The following is a 15,489-nucleotide window of genomic DNA, read 5'->3' on the forward strand; positions in this document are numbered from 1 at the left end:
TTTTTTTTTTTTTTTTTTTTTTTTTAGTTGTTTTTAGGTTGGCTTTCTGGTCTTTGTTTCAGGCCTAACTTTTCTAGTACATCTGCTGCGCTAATCTCAGAAAGGCTTTTTCTTCTTTGGAAGGAAAAAAAAAAAGTATGTTTCTTTTTGAAATATTAGAAAACACAAATTAGTAAAAAGAAAAATCACTGCCCTGAGATAACTATAGTGAAACGAAGGGGCAGTCTTCATTTTAAAATATTTTGGCTCATGTTCCCCCCGCTATTTAGATACAGTATTTATCATTGAAAACACAATCCCATGTAAAGTGAGTAATCTTATATTCTGATCTGATTGATCTTTTGATATTTTACTAGTCATTTTTCATCTTCCTTTATCCTTCTGTCAGTATTTACATATTCTTAAGTTTATCCTTTTTTGAGGGGTACTGGGAATTGAACCCAGGGATCCCTTGCTACATCCCCAGCCCTTCAGGCCTTCAGGGTCAATTGTACAGGCTGAGATTAAATTTGTCACCTTCATGCCTCAGTCTTCCCAATGTCTGAGATGGTGGCCACTGTGTCAGACATGTCTTTCCCTAACAAATGCCTTCTCACCACACTTCTGCACATGATTCCCTACTGCTCTCCCTCCTTTCACAACTAAATTTAAGAGTGGCCTAAAGAGCTGGACATGGCACACACCCCTGTAATTGCAGCACTTTGGAGGCAGAGGCAGTAGTATCACTGAGTCTGAGGCCAGCCTGGGCTACACAGTGAGTCAGTACAAGGCCAGCCTGAAACTGCATAGGGAGACCTTGTCTCAAAATGAAACCAAGGGGTCTAAGGAAATGTTTACTTGCTTAAAAAATAAAAGTTACCATTAGCCTTGAAGACTTTGGGCCGGTGTTTCTGATTGCTTCTCACTACTTTTTCTCTACAGAAAATTGTTGCCCTTTATATTTGTTAACCTTTCTGTTTCTTTTTTTCTTTTTTTGGTACTAGGGATCAAACTTGCGTCCTTGTGCTTTCTAGGCAGGCAGTGGAACTACTGAGCTAAATCCCCGGCCCTAACCTTTATTTTTCTTTATAGATTTACTTTGAATGATGCATTGCTGTTTGATTTTGAATATCAGATCATACTAGTGTACTTGATTTGCTTGTTTTGTTTAATAACATTTTAAGTTTAATTCATCTTGATGGATATAGCAGTGCTTGTGTGTGGGTGGGGGGGTGCTGTTTGATAAGTTTTCTTTAACCTAAACAGTAGTGATATTGAAATAGCTATAAGCTTATTCAAAGATTCCATGAATTGAAAATACCTAGAGACATTGTCATTATATTTCACTGTCCAAAAAAGCAGAAGCCAGTTTTTAAGAAGAGGACTCTTGAATTCTGAGCAGATAAGCGTGCTTGTTTTAGTTACTCCCAGAATTAGGATTTTAGAATATTTTTACTCTTGCGTGCAGTAACATTGGTTGTTGTTTTTTGCAGTGCTTGGGGTTGAATCATGGCTTTGTACTTTATCACTGAGCTACACTCCCAGCTCTACCCCAGTTATTTTAATTTATGGGTTTAAAAGCAAACTTTTAAGCCTATAAATTAGGGGTTGGTGTAATTTTTGTTTTGCTTTATTATACAGTGAAAACCAAGTTCACTGATATAACTATACTGTACAAATATGAATACAAAGTACAAAGGCACTTAAAGTTATCTGTGTGGAAAAGTAACTTTACATCCCAGGCCTGATATGTTACATTCCAGGGATGGCAGATCTTTTAGAATTTCAGTGGTAACACATAGCCCGCTATGTCATGCATGGCATAGGTTTGCCTCTACTGTGATGTTCTGATGTTTTACAATAAATACATCATAACAGTACTCTTTAAAGATGTGCAAATGATTCTAGTTAAAAAAATAAGTATGACTATTAGAATGTACATTAACATTATTTTTTAAAACTTCAGAAAGATTTTAGCATAAAGGGTTACTTACAGTTTCTCTGGAAAGCTGTGTCTGAAGTGACACATTCTTTCAGGATTATGGAGAACTGTGGTTTTTATAATTGGAAAACAACAACTGAAGCACTGTTAAAACTTAATCACATTTAATCTGGACTATTCATACCTTATGACATACGAGGTAGCTGTAAAGTCTTAAAATCTGATGTTTTTTAGGTAACTGGCTATTTTTTCATACTTTGCATCAGTATTGAAACAGTCTGACGTTAGATTTTGGAATTGTAGGACAGACTATTTAAATTTTGAGAATTAGGAATATAAGATATAGGGGGCTTGTAAAGTAAAAAGTATTTGGAGGAAATTTCATCAGTAGTTTAAGACTGTATAATTGGAAAGATATATAGTTAAAAAATAAAAAATACAAATTAATTGTTGATGATCTTTTCCAGAAACGACTACAGAAAGAACTGTTGGCTTTGCAGAATGACCCACCTCCTGGGATGACTTTAAATGAAAAGAGTGTTCAAAATTCTATCACACAGTAAGTATTTAATTTTTAAAGTACTTCTTTATTGCTGGCATAATATACTTATTTTTAGAAATACTGAATTATTTTTATATTTCTATTTTCTTAACCAATAAGTCAATAAAGCAAACAGATCTAATTCTTTGTACTTATGTACAAGTACATATCAGTTTTGTTTTACTTAATTATGTCATATGTTTTGTTCCATAATTTGTAAAACTTCTGTTTTTTCATTTGGGATTCTGGGGATTGAGTCTAGGGCCTTGCACATGTTAGCCAAGCTCTATGAGTGTTAGTAAGCGATTTAAAATGTTTTAAGAGGACAGCATTTAAACTTTTTTTGTTTGGCATATGCTCATGATTTGTGAGGACTTGGATTCAATCCATACCACCAAAACAAACAGAATAAAACACTAAAAAAACTTCTAAAAAATATGACTACTGTATCACTTGACGTAGTAAATATACCACCCCTTTCCCCTTCTAAAAAAGGAATAGAGATATAGAAAAAAAATTGACTCACAACTATACTCATTATACTGCTACTAATTCTAGGTATAATTTGTAAGCAATATAAGTGTTAGTAATAGAGTTTATCAGGGTAGTGCAGTGAAATGGCATCATGTGAGCTGTAGTCTAGAGTCAGCATGTAAGGCAAAAATTTTGTGTAATAACTTTTGAAAATCCCTTAGAAGCGTCATGTTGGTTTGTATCCTTTCTTAATCTGCTCAGATAAGTTTTCCTTTAAAGCAGAATAGATGTCTTTGATTAGGAAGTAGGATATATGAAAAAATACCAAATTCTAATTTTAAGCGTTAGAATTACAGACTAATAGGTACTCAACAGGAATGTAAGGACTGAGACTGATGGAGAGAGTAACATGTTCATGTCTCCTGTTTGGATATGTATATAATTTAGTAATAAACATAATAAAATACTGGATTTCTATTTTGGGTATCAGTGATGTAAGAAAGTGCAAATGATTAGAATGAAATTTATCCCAAAAAACTTTTTAACAGTGGTTATCTTTATGTGGTTCTAAATTTTTTTACAATGAACATGTCATTTTTTAATTAGTGAAATTTAAAAAATTATGTACAATGTTGAAAATTATGCCTTGAACCTACCGTATGCAGATTTTACATGATAAATGACATATTTACTTAGATTTTATTTATTTTTACTTAGCTATTATTTAAAAGTTTTGCTTGTGTAGATTGCAAGTAAATTTATAGTGTGTCACGTGTCTTAGAAATTGCTGTATAGAGCTGGGTGTGGTGGTGCACACCTGTAATCCCAGCATACGGGAGGTTGAGGCAGGAGGATCACATTGAGTTTGAGACCAGCCTGGGCTACATAGTGAGTTCCAGGTCAGTCTCAACTACATAGTGAGACCCTGTCTCAAAAAACCAAAAAAGAAAGAAAAGAAATGCTGTATAAACAGAAATGAGAGAGCACCAGAGAGGTCTCTGACTTCTTTGGACTATAACTCTGTTTTGTGGATGTGGGTAGATGAGTATGTAGGAAGTAAGATGAAGAGAATTTTGGAGACTAAGAAGGTTCTATTTTATTTGTTTATTTTATTTGTTTGTTTTTGGTTTTTTGAGACAGGGTCTCACTATATAGTTGAGACATACCTGGAACTCACTGTGTAGCCCAGGTTGGTCTCGAATTCACAGTGATCCTCCTGCCTCAGCCTCCTTAGTGCTGGGATTACAGGCGTGTGCCACCATGCTCGACGAAGGTTCTATCTTATAAGAAATAGAGATTATATTGTTTGCTGTGCTCGTGGTACTCAGGACCTCACACAAACATTCTACCACTGACCTATTCTTGTAGTAAGTTTTTTTTTTTTTTTTTTTTGTACACAGCTTTTGCATTGTATTTGATTTATTATGTATTGGGTCTTAGGTTAGGAATGTGCTAGGTTTTTTTACATAGGTAGGGTTTTCTTTCCAATAATACTGAAGTGAAAATCTATTTTACAATTAAGATATTCAACGTACATTTTAGAAATAAACAGCCATGCTCTTAAGGATCTGTATGCTTTAGCTGATTTCTTGGAATAGGCACTTAATATTTATTGTGCTAGTGGAATTTGAACCAAGGACCTTGTACATCTAGTGCTCTACACCTGAGCTCCATTCCCCCGACCCAAATTTATTATTTTATACATTCATAAATCTACACTATGATGACTAGAATTCTAATACTATGTTCTATTTTGTTTTCCTGTTTTTGAAATAAGAAAGGTTTATACTTGTATAAAGTTAAAAGAATTGTCTGACTTGAATAAATTCACATGAAAGACCTATAATTAGGAACTCATTCTTACCTGGTTAAATTTCATGACAAGGAGTGTAAGATATCTAAAACCCATATTTACTTTTAGAAATATTTCTATTTATTTTAATTATGAGTTTTATTATAAAATATTTACTTAAAATATCAAAGTGTTATATTATTAATAATTATTTAGCCAATTCTTTGGCTTATATATGATCCAAGTCATCATCAGTAGCCGATCACCTGAAGAATCACTTTCAACCTCCTCTCAAAGTTGTAAAAGCAGCTTTTCATGTGACATTGTACTGATTTGGGCTAATTCTACAAGAAAAATCAAAACAAACAAAACACTTAATTTAAAAAATTATAAATGCACAAAAATATAACAAAGCAAAAAGTAGTAAAACTCACCCATTGAGAATTTGATACATGTGCATACACCTTGCCATTTGTCAAGCAAGTGGGTGAACAAGAAGACTGCTTCCTGTATTCCCCTGACATACATCTGACATCCATAATGCAAAAATAAATATTTTCATTATAGAGCTGTGATCTGCGTGTATTTTGCATAACCTTACTCACTTAATGATGTTAGTTTACTTTTTCTTCTAAATGCAGCTCTATATCATCTTTTCCATCTTTGTCCTCATCTTCTTTTAAAGAAAATAACAAAGGGTAGTGTATGGAATATGAGTAAAAGTATATTTATATTTGTGATGGTTATAAATGAGAACAAAATAAGCTTGTACAGATGTCATAGAAGTCTACTTTGGGCTTTATTAACACGTTCATGATGGGGCTGTTCATATATGACTGCCCTGTTGGGCAGCCCATGCCACGTGATGGGGCTGTCCCATTCCACCTAATAGGACAGTCATGCATTTACCACTGGTGGTTTAAGCCACTGGGAATGTGTTAAACAGTTGAAACAATAAGAGGTAAAAGAAAGGCAGTGTAGAACCTTGCGCTTAGCCGTCAGAGGAAGTGGACTAAGTAGGGCAACTTAGCTTCCTTTCCCCTGTTTAGTCTTTTAAAATACAGTACCCATGAGAAAACAGATCCAACAGCCATAATTCTTTGTAGTCTTTCTTTCTTTTTTTTTTTGGTACTGGGGATTTGAACTTGGGTCCTTGTGCTTGTGAAGCAAGCACCGGAACCACTGAGCCCCTGACCCTTATAGTCTTTCTTGATACCTCTTCATTGCTTCTAACACTGACATCAGAAAGACAGTTGATTAGCTTGATATTATCCATAAAGTTTTTCAGTCACTGTAGAAAGTCTTTAGAAAAAAATCAAGAGAGCATAAATCTACTAGTAGGAATGCAGCATATACTTTGTAAACACTCCTGAGTTTCGGTTTTTATTTTTTTTTGGTTTTTCTTTTCAGATATGAGATAAAATTGTGCTCTGCCTTTTGCTACCTCTCTGGCCTTGGTCTACTTATTTTAGCCCCTGAATGAGAGATAGGGATAGAGCAGGGGGAATTAAAAACCCACTCCGAGAGTTGTTGGGAGGATGAAATGTGCTGTTACACATATGCAACTCTAGTCCTAGTGTCTGGTATCTCAGTGATTCCTTTTTTTCTCCTTTCCCTGGTCAGTTTTATGTTAAAAGTTTTAAATTTGTCTTTTCTTTTCTAGGTGGATTGTAGATATGGAAGGTGCACCAGGTACCTTATATGAAGGAGAAAAATTTCAACTTCTATTTAAATTTAGTAGTCGATATCCTTTTGACTCTCCTCAGGTAATTCTTTTGTTTTTTAAATTTTTGTTGTATTTTTAGACTAGTGCAATCCAAGTTTAGTGATTTTTGACTAAATAAAAGCATATTTAAAATTCATTAAAATATGTGGATAGGTTTTTAGAAATTGTCTTATTTGTAATATAGTCAAGAGCCTATAAACATTTTACTTTATTGGGACTAGGGCTTTTCTTCTAAGAACTTAATATCATTTCTTACCCATAGATGTTTAGCAGAGAAAGATATAGACCTTTTGAATTGTGGGAGAAGTTAGCATTTTTTAGTAACTGTAGGCACATGCTCACTTCAGCAGCACATATACTAAAATTGGAACAATACAGAGAAGATTAATATGGCCCCTGCACAAGGATGACATGGAAGTAACTGTAGACACATTTTTTTCAAGATCAAATGATTTAATAACATGGTAAAGAGGCCAGAGCTGTGTTGGAAGGAGTGTGACTTCAACTTTTGATCAACATACTGTCTTTGTAGCCTTATAATACCCTGAGGTCAGAGTACATTACTAGGTGTTGGACACTAGACATCAGTCCAAAACCCGATCATTGTAATTGGAGACACAGCTAGTTTAGTTAATGGCTTAATATGTAGACAAAGCCTAATAGCGGTAGAGGAACATTTTTTCAGAGCTTTTTAACTGTGGTAAATTATTAATAGGAGGCTAGAGAAAGGGAGACTATGGGGTACCTTCCAGGTTCCTGGCTTGGTAAGATGGTTAAATGAGTTACTAGAATCACTTGTTCTGTAGAGAATTATTATAATAAAGTACTTCATTTTTAAAATTTGAGGTTTGTAGCATCTGTTGGGTAAAATGATAAAACTTAATGACAGCTCTAATATGCTAACTATTGAAGTATTCTGGAAATAGAACCAAGAATTTGAAATAGTTCCCATATATCCGAAATTCGACTTGGTAGGTGCTAATGTATGCAATTTTGAGAAAAGTCTGGCTTTTTTTTTTTTTTTTGACAGTTTAAACAGAATATACCAAATATAGCTTGATCTTTTCTTGGCCACATAAGTGAATGTGATGGAAGTCAGTTACTATATTGTGTGATAGAGAAAATAGTTTTAAGGCATAAGATTAAATGTTAATGAATTCTAAAATTTTTATGTGAACAGAAAATTTTGGTGCTCATTTTTATAAAAATTGAAAGCAAAGGGATATATGCTGCCATGACCTACCTCTGTGCATCTGTAATAAGCATCTCTAGACTAATAAGAGGCAAAGCAAATGTCTTTCTTCTCTGTAAAAAAACCTTTATTTCTCTTGTTGCCTTCTGATATCTGTCCCATTGTTACCCTCAACCTTTTAACCTTATTTCAACAAGAATAGGACACACCAACTCAGGCACTTTCTTTTCCCTCGCTGTTATGTGTAATTTTTCAATCCTTCTGCAGTGCATAAGCCAGCCTATTCTTTTACTATCAGTGTTATTGTAGCCCAAGTTTTTGTCTTTCAGTTGGACTTTTATTGAGCCTCTGGTTATTTCTGTTTTATGTAATTTTGCATAATTACCTCACTGATTTTCACACATACGTACACACACACCACCCCTACCAAAACCTTGCACACTGCTATATTCCTTTTTCTCAGCTCCCACAACATCTCCCCCACCTAGTAACAGGATTGAATTCAGGGCCTTTGTACTATGTCCCTAGTCCTTTTTTCTGTTTTTTATTTTGAGGCAGGATCTTGTTAAATTATTGACTTGTCCAGGTTGGACTTGAATTGCAAACTCCTGCCTCAGCCTCCCAGAATGTTGGAACTACAGGCATTTACTAAAAAAAAAAAAAAAAAAAGATTTTATTAGTGAGGTGTGGTAGTAAATGCCACACCTTGCTAATAAAATCTTTTGGGGGGGGTAGTACTAAAATTGAACCCAGGGCCTTTGCACTGTTCTACCTCCCAGCCCTTTTTAAAGTTTGTGTGTGTGTGTGTGTGTGTGTGTGTGTGTGTGTGTGTATTTTAGTGATGGGGATTCTGTAAGTCCCCAAGTTGCCAAGGCTGAGCTTGAATTTGAGGTCTTTTGGCCTTAGCCCCCTTGAGTACTGGGATTATAGACAGTGGCCGTGACATCAGTATTTAATGGTTATTTTCTATGAAATCAAGTCTGTAGCTTGGCACTCAAGTTCCTTTATGTTAGAAATTTCTGCACACATTACTTCATGAATTCTGCTATGTAGTAATAGTTAATATCACTGCATAATTTAACTTTCATTCCGATTTTATCTTCTAACAGTTCTTAATGTAAGTAGGAAGTGATTAGGGGAAGTAGATTTAGCTTTTTTTTTTAAGTGAAAAGATTAAAGCTAGTAAATGACATATTTTGTTTATGGTTCAATAGTTACTCAACAGTCAACTCAGACCTAAGTCTTTTCTCTCCCTAATGCCATACAGCCAACTAGGTATAAGTAGCAGCATGAGAAAAGTATCTGTTTAATCCACAGAAAACAGTAATTTTCTCTTACAAAGTGAAAGATCTTGTATGGACTGTTATATGTGAAATGTACAGAGCTCTACAACAGATGTTCCCATTCTTTTGGAACAAAAGGATTACTTTTTTGTACTATTTTTTGTTTTTTTCTTTTAGATTCAATAACATTTAATAGTTTTTTGGATTAAGTTTTTTTCAATAAGATATTAGTTTTTTAGACTTGAGTATTTTTTTGTAGGCCCTTTCATGTCATTGAAGTTGTATATTCAAATATGTATTGACTGAGAAAATGACAGAACTACTTTGAGACCATTAATGTTTTAAAATTATTTTTAAAATGTTAATCACATCTGTATGGTTTAAAAATAAGTATAATAGGTGCAACAATCTGTGTTTGAATTGCCTATAGATTACAAGATTTTTGCCATAATGAAACTTTGTAGGGATCCATGGCTCCTGGGAAATGGTTGAAGCCACTTTTTTAGGGCAGTAAAATTCCCTATTCAATAAAGATTTCAGTGAAACTCTGAACCATTGGCACTTGTTAAATCAGTTATTCTTTATTCCTCCTACAGAATAAATAATACTTTAACACTGCTTACAAGAGTAGACTTTGAAATGGGGAAAAAATAAGAACCAAGATGGATTATGTAAAGGTGCAAATTTCTAATGATGAATGTCATTATATTGTATACCTTGAAAGTACCAGTAAAATTAATTTTTAAAAAAGTAGACTTTGAGGGCTGGAAATGAGCTCACTGGTAGAAGCAGCACTTGCCCTAGCATACAGAGCCCTACCATATTTCCCCAAAAACAAGACCAAAATTTTGTGTTTATTCATGTACAACAATCTACATTTATTTAAATACAGTCGTGTCATCTTCTTGAACATTTTTATAACTCTGCAAATGCTGAATTCTGGCCTGAATTTCGTGCAACTCTATTTCCTATAGAAGTGTTGATCCCAATCTCTCAGGTCCAGCAACAGATCTCTCCTTAAATGAGTACTTCTTATCCATGTAGCCTGCTTATAGTGCATTGGCAAGAGAGTTGTTAGTGATTTTATCCTGTGAATTTTTTTCCTAAATCATGACCTCTAGTTTCCATTAAATTGAGCGTTAATTCAAGACTTACGAGATAGGAGTAGCAACAAAAATGATGACAATTGTGGTTTGTTGGGTATGGTGTTTTGTATACCTTTAATCCCAGCATTTGGGAGGCTGAGGCAGGAGGGTCACTGTGAGTCTGAGGCCAACCTTTGCTACATAGTAAGTTCAAGGTAGCCTGAACTATATAGCAAGCCTCTGTCTTAAAAAAACAAAAAGAAAGAGACAGACAGATGGACAGAAAAAGGGAAGAAAAGAAAAGAAAGAAAAGGAAGGAAGGAGAGAGATAATTAATTTTAAGTATTGATATTATAATTAATATTTAATTATTTAATAACACTATTTTATAATTCAGTGCATCTATCATGTGTTGCAGTTTAGTGCATCCAGCTTGCTGATCATCTTAATGGGCTGGGAAAATTCTTGGTATATACCTCACTTACTGTGAATTACTATTTTTGTATCTGAAAATGAGATGTGTAATACCATTATATATCTTTGTAGTTACTATCTTTCCCCTGCTGTAATTAATTTCTTAACATTATAAGAGATGTGATGAAAAATACTGTGCTTAAATTTAAAAATTTATTATATAGTAAAAGATACATTACCATTAGTCCCCCTCAAAATACTCCTAGCTTCATTTAGCCCAGCGTTCTTGTCATTTTTGGAAGCAGTTCTGGAAATCTTCTTTCATGAGTGTCTTTAGTTAGGTTGTTGTGGCTGGTATGATGTCCTAAACTGATTAAAAATATTTACCTTTTATGGTCATTTTGATTTTGGGGAAGACCCAGAAGTTGGATGGTGCCAGATCTGGTGAATAGGGTAGGTAAGGACACAACATAATGTTTTTATGAGCCTGCCTTTCTGTTAGATGGTACTTGGCAGCTGCATTCACCATATTTTTGATCACACCTGATAATAAAAGAAAGAGAACTTCCAGAACTGCTTCTGAAAGTGAAAAGAACAATGGGAGAAATATGTTCAATATGAGGAGTACATTGAGGGGGATTAATGGCAATATGACTTTTACTATATTTTACTATATTTTTTTTCCATTTTTAATTAGTACATATTGTAGTACATAATGATTGCATTAACTGGAGAGTTGGCACATGTACATAGCATATCCTGGTTCCCTTTCGGTCTCCTTGCCTCCCCCACCATATCTTGGTCCCCTTCTCATTTGAAAAAGATCTACCTCCTTGTTTCCCAATATATCTTTTATTTTACTCTTAATTTATACTTTGGATTTCTGATATGGTAGAAACAGTGTGATATTTAAGCTTGTGTGCCTGATGTATTTCACTTAACATTATGGCCTTAAGGTACGTCCATTTTCCTATAAATGACTCTCAAGCTAATGCTTCTTTATGGTGTTTTGTGAATAAACACCACATTTTCTTTATCCATTCATCTGTTGATGGACATACAGGCTGCTTCCAAGATTTAGCTGATATGAGTTGTGCTGTTGTACATGGGTATGCATGTGTCATTGTAATAAAATGTATCTTAACTCTTTCAGGAAGATACCTAGAAGATGAATAACTGGGTTGAATGGAATTCCTATTTTTATTTTCTTGAGGAATCTCCATACTGATTTTCATAGCAGTTATACTAGTTTACATTCCTGCTAACATTGCAGAAGGGTTCTTTTCCCCCTTGCAGCTTTGGCAGCATTTGTTGTTTGATTTCTTGATGATAGCCCCCACCCCGCCGTAAGATGGAATTTCAGTGTTGTTTTAATTTGCTTTTCTCTAATGGCCAGTGATAGTGAATAGTTTTTTATTTATTCATCATTTATACTTTTTTTGAGCAGTGTATTCATATAAATTGCCTTTTTTGATTGGGTCATTTATTTTGGGGAATCCAGTTTTTTTGTTATATAGTCTAGATATTAGTGCTACAACTGAGGAGTAAATAGCTGGCAAAAGTTTTCTTACATTTTGTAGGTTGTCTCTTCACTTTGTTGGCTGTATCCTTTGCTCTGCAGAAGCCATTTACTTTGATACACTCCTGTTTGTAGATTCTTGATGTTATTTCTTGTGCAGTTGGTATTCTGTTCAGAAAGTACTTGCCTACTACATTTGTCTTCAAGAATTTTACTTATTTTATTTTATAACAGATTGTTTGAATATTTAGATCTTTGATCCATTTTGATTTTAGTTTACTACATGGTGAGAGACACAGGTCTAGAGTCAGTCTGCCTGTAGATAGCCGTTTGTTAGAGGCTGTCTTATAGTATGTTTTTGATTCCTTTTGTCAAAGATCAGATGGCTAAATGTGCTTGGGGTTGTTTCTGCATCCTCTATTCTGTTTCATTGATCTATGAGTCTGTTTTTGTGCCAGTATCATGCTGTTTTTATTACTGTAGCTTTGTAATAAACTTAAAATCTGGAATTGTGCTGCCTCCTGCTTTGTTCTTGCTTTAGCTATCCTGGGTCTCTTGTGGTGCCATATAAATTTTAGGATTGTTTTTCTAGTTCTGTGAGGAATGCTTTTGGTATTTTGATTGGAAATGCATTAAATCTGTGTATCAGTTTGTGTGTGTGTGTGTACTAGGGATCAACTCAGGACCTTGTGCTTTTGAGGCAGGCATGGTGCCACTGAGCTAAATCCCCTGCCCTATCAGTTTTGATAATGTGGCCATTTTGACAAGACTGCTTCCGCCTATCCAGAAATGGGTTATCTTTTTATTTTCTGATTGTCCTCTTTGATCTTTTTCAGAGCACTCTTAAGTTTTGTTATAGAGCTCTTTGATTTACTTTATTAGCTTAATTTTTAAGTATTGAATTTGTCTTGAAGCTATTGTGAATGATACTGTTTTCCTTATTTCTTTGTCAATGGGTTCATTATTGGTGTACAGGAATGCTGTTAGTGTTTTTAAATAGAAAACTGATTTGTCCAGGGTGGTGGAGTATACCTCACTCAGGAAGCTGAGACAGGAGGATCACCTTATTTTGTCTTAGTTACTTTTTTCTCCTTGGTAAAACAAAATGTTCAACACCCAGAGTTAATGGGGAAAGTTTGTGGAAGTGTCAGACCATAGTGGGCTTCTCCAAGGTAGAGTGGCACATGGCAGAGTAGCACCAGAGAGGAGAAACAGTTCATGGTACCCACATGATAGCAAGAGCAACAAGGGAACAAGTGAGGGGCAACAGTTCCTGGTGTTGGAAGACTGCAAAAACAAGAGACAATAACAGTTTCTGCTTCTTTTATCTTATTCAGACTACTTAGGGCAGGGCTGGGGATTTAGCTCAGTGGTTCTGGCGCCTGCCTCACAAGCCCGAGGACCCGAGTTCAATCCAAAACAGACTACTTAGGGCAGGTAGCACTCACACCCTTAATCCTAGTGCCCTGGAGCCTAGCCCCACCAAGAATTAATCACATTCAAGATTCAGTCACTTCTGAAAAAGCATGAGGCTTAGGGAGAAACCTAAACACAAGCCATAATACCTTACTTTGAGCCCAGCCTGGACTATAGAGTGAGATCCTGTCTCAAAAACAAAACAGAAAATAAGCTGATTTATAAGTCAGTTTATAGAACATTAAAAAAATCAATGTTTAATATTAACTTTATAAATAAAAGGGGAAAAACTACCTTCTACCCTTCTGTTTTTGCTTCAGCCTTTATATCTTGCCTTTTGAAGAAAACATTGCATTGTAAGGTAGCTGTCTTTTTGCATGAGGGCAATCAATAAGATCTTCCTTAATATAATTCTTTCCATAGAAGTCTGAGTGGAAGGAAAACCAACTTCCCAGAACTTCTCTGGTGTTGGGTGGAATGTAGTGAAATCCATGTCTTGAGCAGGAAGTCACCTTCTTTTCTCTTTCTTCTGCTGGTATATCTGCATAATAAATTTCACATTCCTTAGATGTGTGCCCAAGCAATTTTCTTCTCTCTCCTTTTTTCCAAACCACTTCAATATGAGGAAAATTTTATAAGCTTATCCCTCTCCCTCTCTCTTTCTCTTATCTTTAAAATATGGCTCCACAAATGCTCTCTACTTGACTTAGTTTATCAGGTGTATTTGGTAGCAGATAATTCCTCCAGTTTACTTACCACTTCGGAGAAACTATCTGTCAAGCAAGATTCACATCCTTCATGTGTTGGGTGATTTCTTCATTTTTCTTTATTTGGACATTTTTCTCCTTTTTGTTGTTCTTCACTTTTAAGATCATAATTTTCACTGACCAGTGTACAGTCCATGTCTACTGTCTCTCCTAATCCTGACTGCCATTCTTTGTATCTATTACAGTAATGTCTATTTTAAACTAGAAAGGTCTACTTCACTGGATATTTTCAAACAATGCATCTTGGTTGTTGTTAGACTTTGTTTTAGCAGTTCTGTAGGGATTTAACTAAAGAACTGATACAAGTTAATGTCCTTCATGGATTGACCTGTTGTTACTTTTATTGTCTTATGAGAACCAGCACCCTTCATATCATAAAAATTATTCTTTGTCTCCAGACTTTCATGTGGCTGTAAAGGGACTTTGAAGACAGAATTTTCTTCTTTTTGTTGTCTGAAGGGGATTTACTCAAAGACTGGAGGTTGCACTCCTGTTAACAGGACTCATGGAGACTCTTTGGGTTCTGTGCAGCTTCCATCTAAGGCCTTATGGCTTGAGAAAGAGCCCTTTGGATTTGGCTCTAAAAGCTTCATAAAGAATCGCTTACTATTTTTTTTTATTTAATTTTTTTCTTTTTATTGTTATTGGTACAATCTAGGTATACAATACAATTACATTCATCATTGGGATTCTGTACCTTTACATAATAGGTCTTGATCTCATTTTTCCCCTTGTCCCTGCCCTCCCTTTTTCCCCTCCTCCCCTCCCCATTTACAAACACTTTATTTCCATTTTTTCAGTTTCTCATATTTTTTTCCTCTCCCTTACTAACTTTCCCCCACCCTTACCACTTTCCTTACACCTTTAGCCCTTTACTTCCTATTTCACATTATTAATTGTCTCATTAGGATCTTGTGTACTATTATAGTTTTTCACACCAAAGAAACTATTTGGTATTTCAGTTAAAGAAATCTCTGTATGAACATTAAAAATAGGGAATCCTAAAATAAAACTAAAAAAGTAAAAGAGAAAAGGCAATGATGTAACATCAGAATAATCCTTAATTCTGGAGATGAAAATGGTCCCTGAACATATTTAAATTGCTTCTCGCTCTTATAGTCTTATCTTATTCTTTTTTCATTATTTAGAGAATACTTTATTAGTTTCTGTAATCAAACCCACGTAGATATGACCTTACATATTTAGTACTATGTGTTACCCCTGTACACATGAAAAAAAATAGATAAAAATAAATTAACATTTCTAGACCAATATGGTTGTCCATTTCTGTACAATGCCAAGTCAAAACAGTAAATTGGGATGAATTTTTCCAAAGTTGGCAGCACCGTTAAAGTTTCC

At 34.7% G+C, this 15,489-nt stretch overlaps 1 protein-coding gene, 1 non-coding gene and 1 pseudogene across 10 annotated transcripts in view; 2 read left to right on the forward strand and 1 right to left on the reverse strand.

Annotated features, from left to right (window-relative positions):
* Positions 1-15,489, forward strand: part of LOC104861106 (ubiquitin-conjugating enzyme E2 W) — a 377,455-nt gene that overhangs the window by 25,104 nt on the left and 336,862 nt on the right. For all 9 annotated transcript variants that reach the window (XM_010622419.1, XM_033760534.1, XM_033760522.1 and 6 more), the window contains exons 2-3: positions 2,389-2,480; positions 6,392-6,494. In XM_010622419.1, coding sequence (XP_010620721.1) covers positions 2,389-2,480; positions 6,392-6,494 — 195 coding nt within the window. The remainder of the gene's footprint in view (positions 1-2,388; positions 2,481-6,391; positions 6,495-15,489) is intronic.
* On the forward strand, positions 6,789-6,893 carry LOC117285043. Its single transcript, XR_004516057.1, has one exon. It is a non-coding gene; the product is annotated as a U6 spliceosomal RNA (small nuclear RNA).
* The window catches only part of LOC117284477, an 8,954-nt pseudogene continuing 6,628 nt past the window's right edge, over positions 13,164-15,489 (reverse strand).

The sequence above is a fragment of the Fukomys damarensis genome, unplaced genomic scaffold (assembly GCF_012274545.1).
Source record: "Fukomys damarensis isolate Sample0158 unplaced genomic scaffold, DMR_v1.0_HiC HiC_scaffold_5, whole genome shotgun sequence".
In the NCBI taxonomy this organism is placed as follows: Eukaryota; Metazoa; Chordata; class Mammalia; order Rodentia; family Bathyergidae; genus Fukomys; species Fukomys damarensis.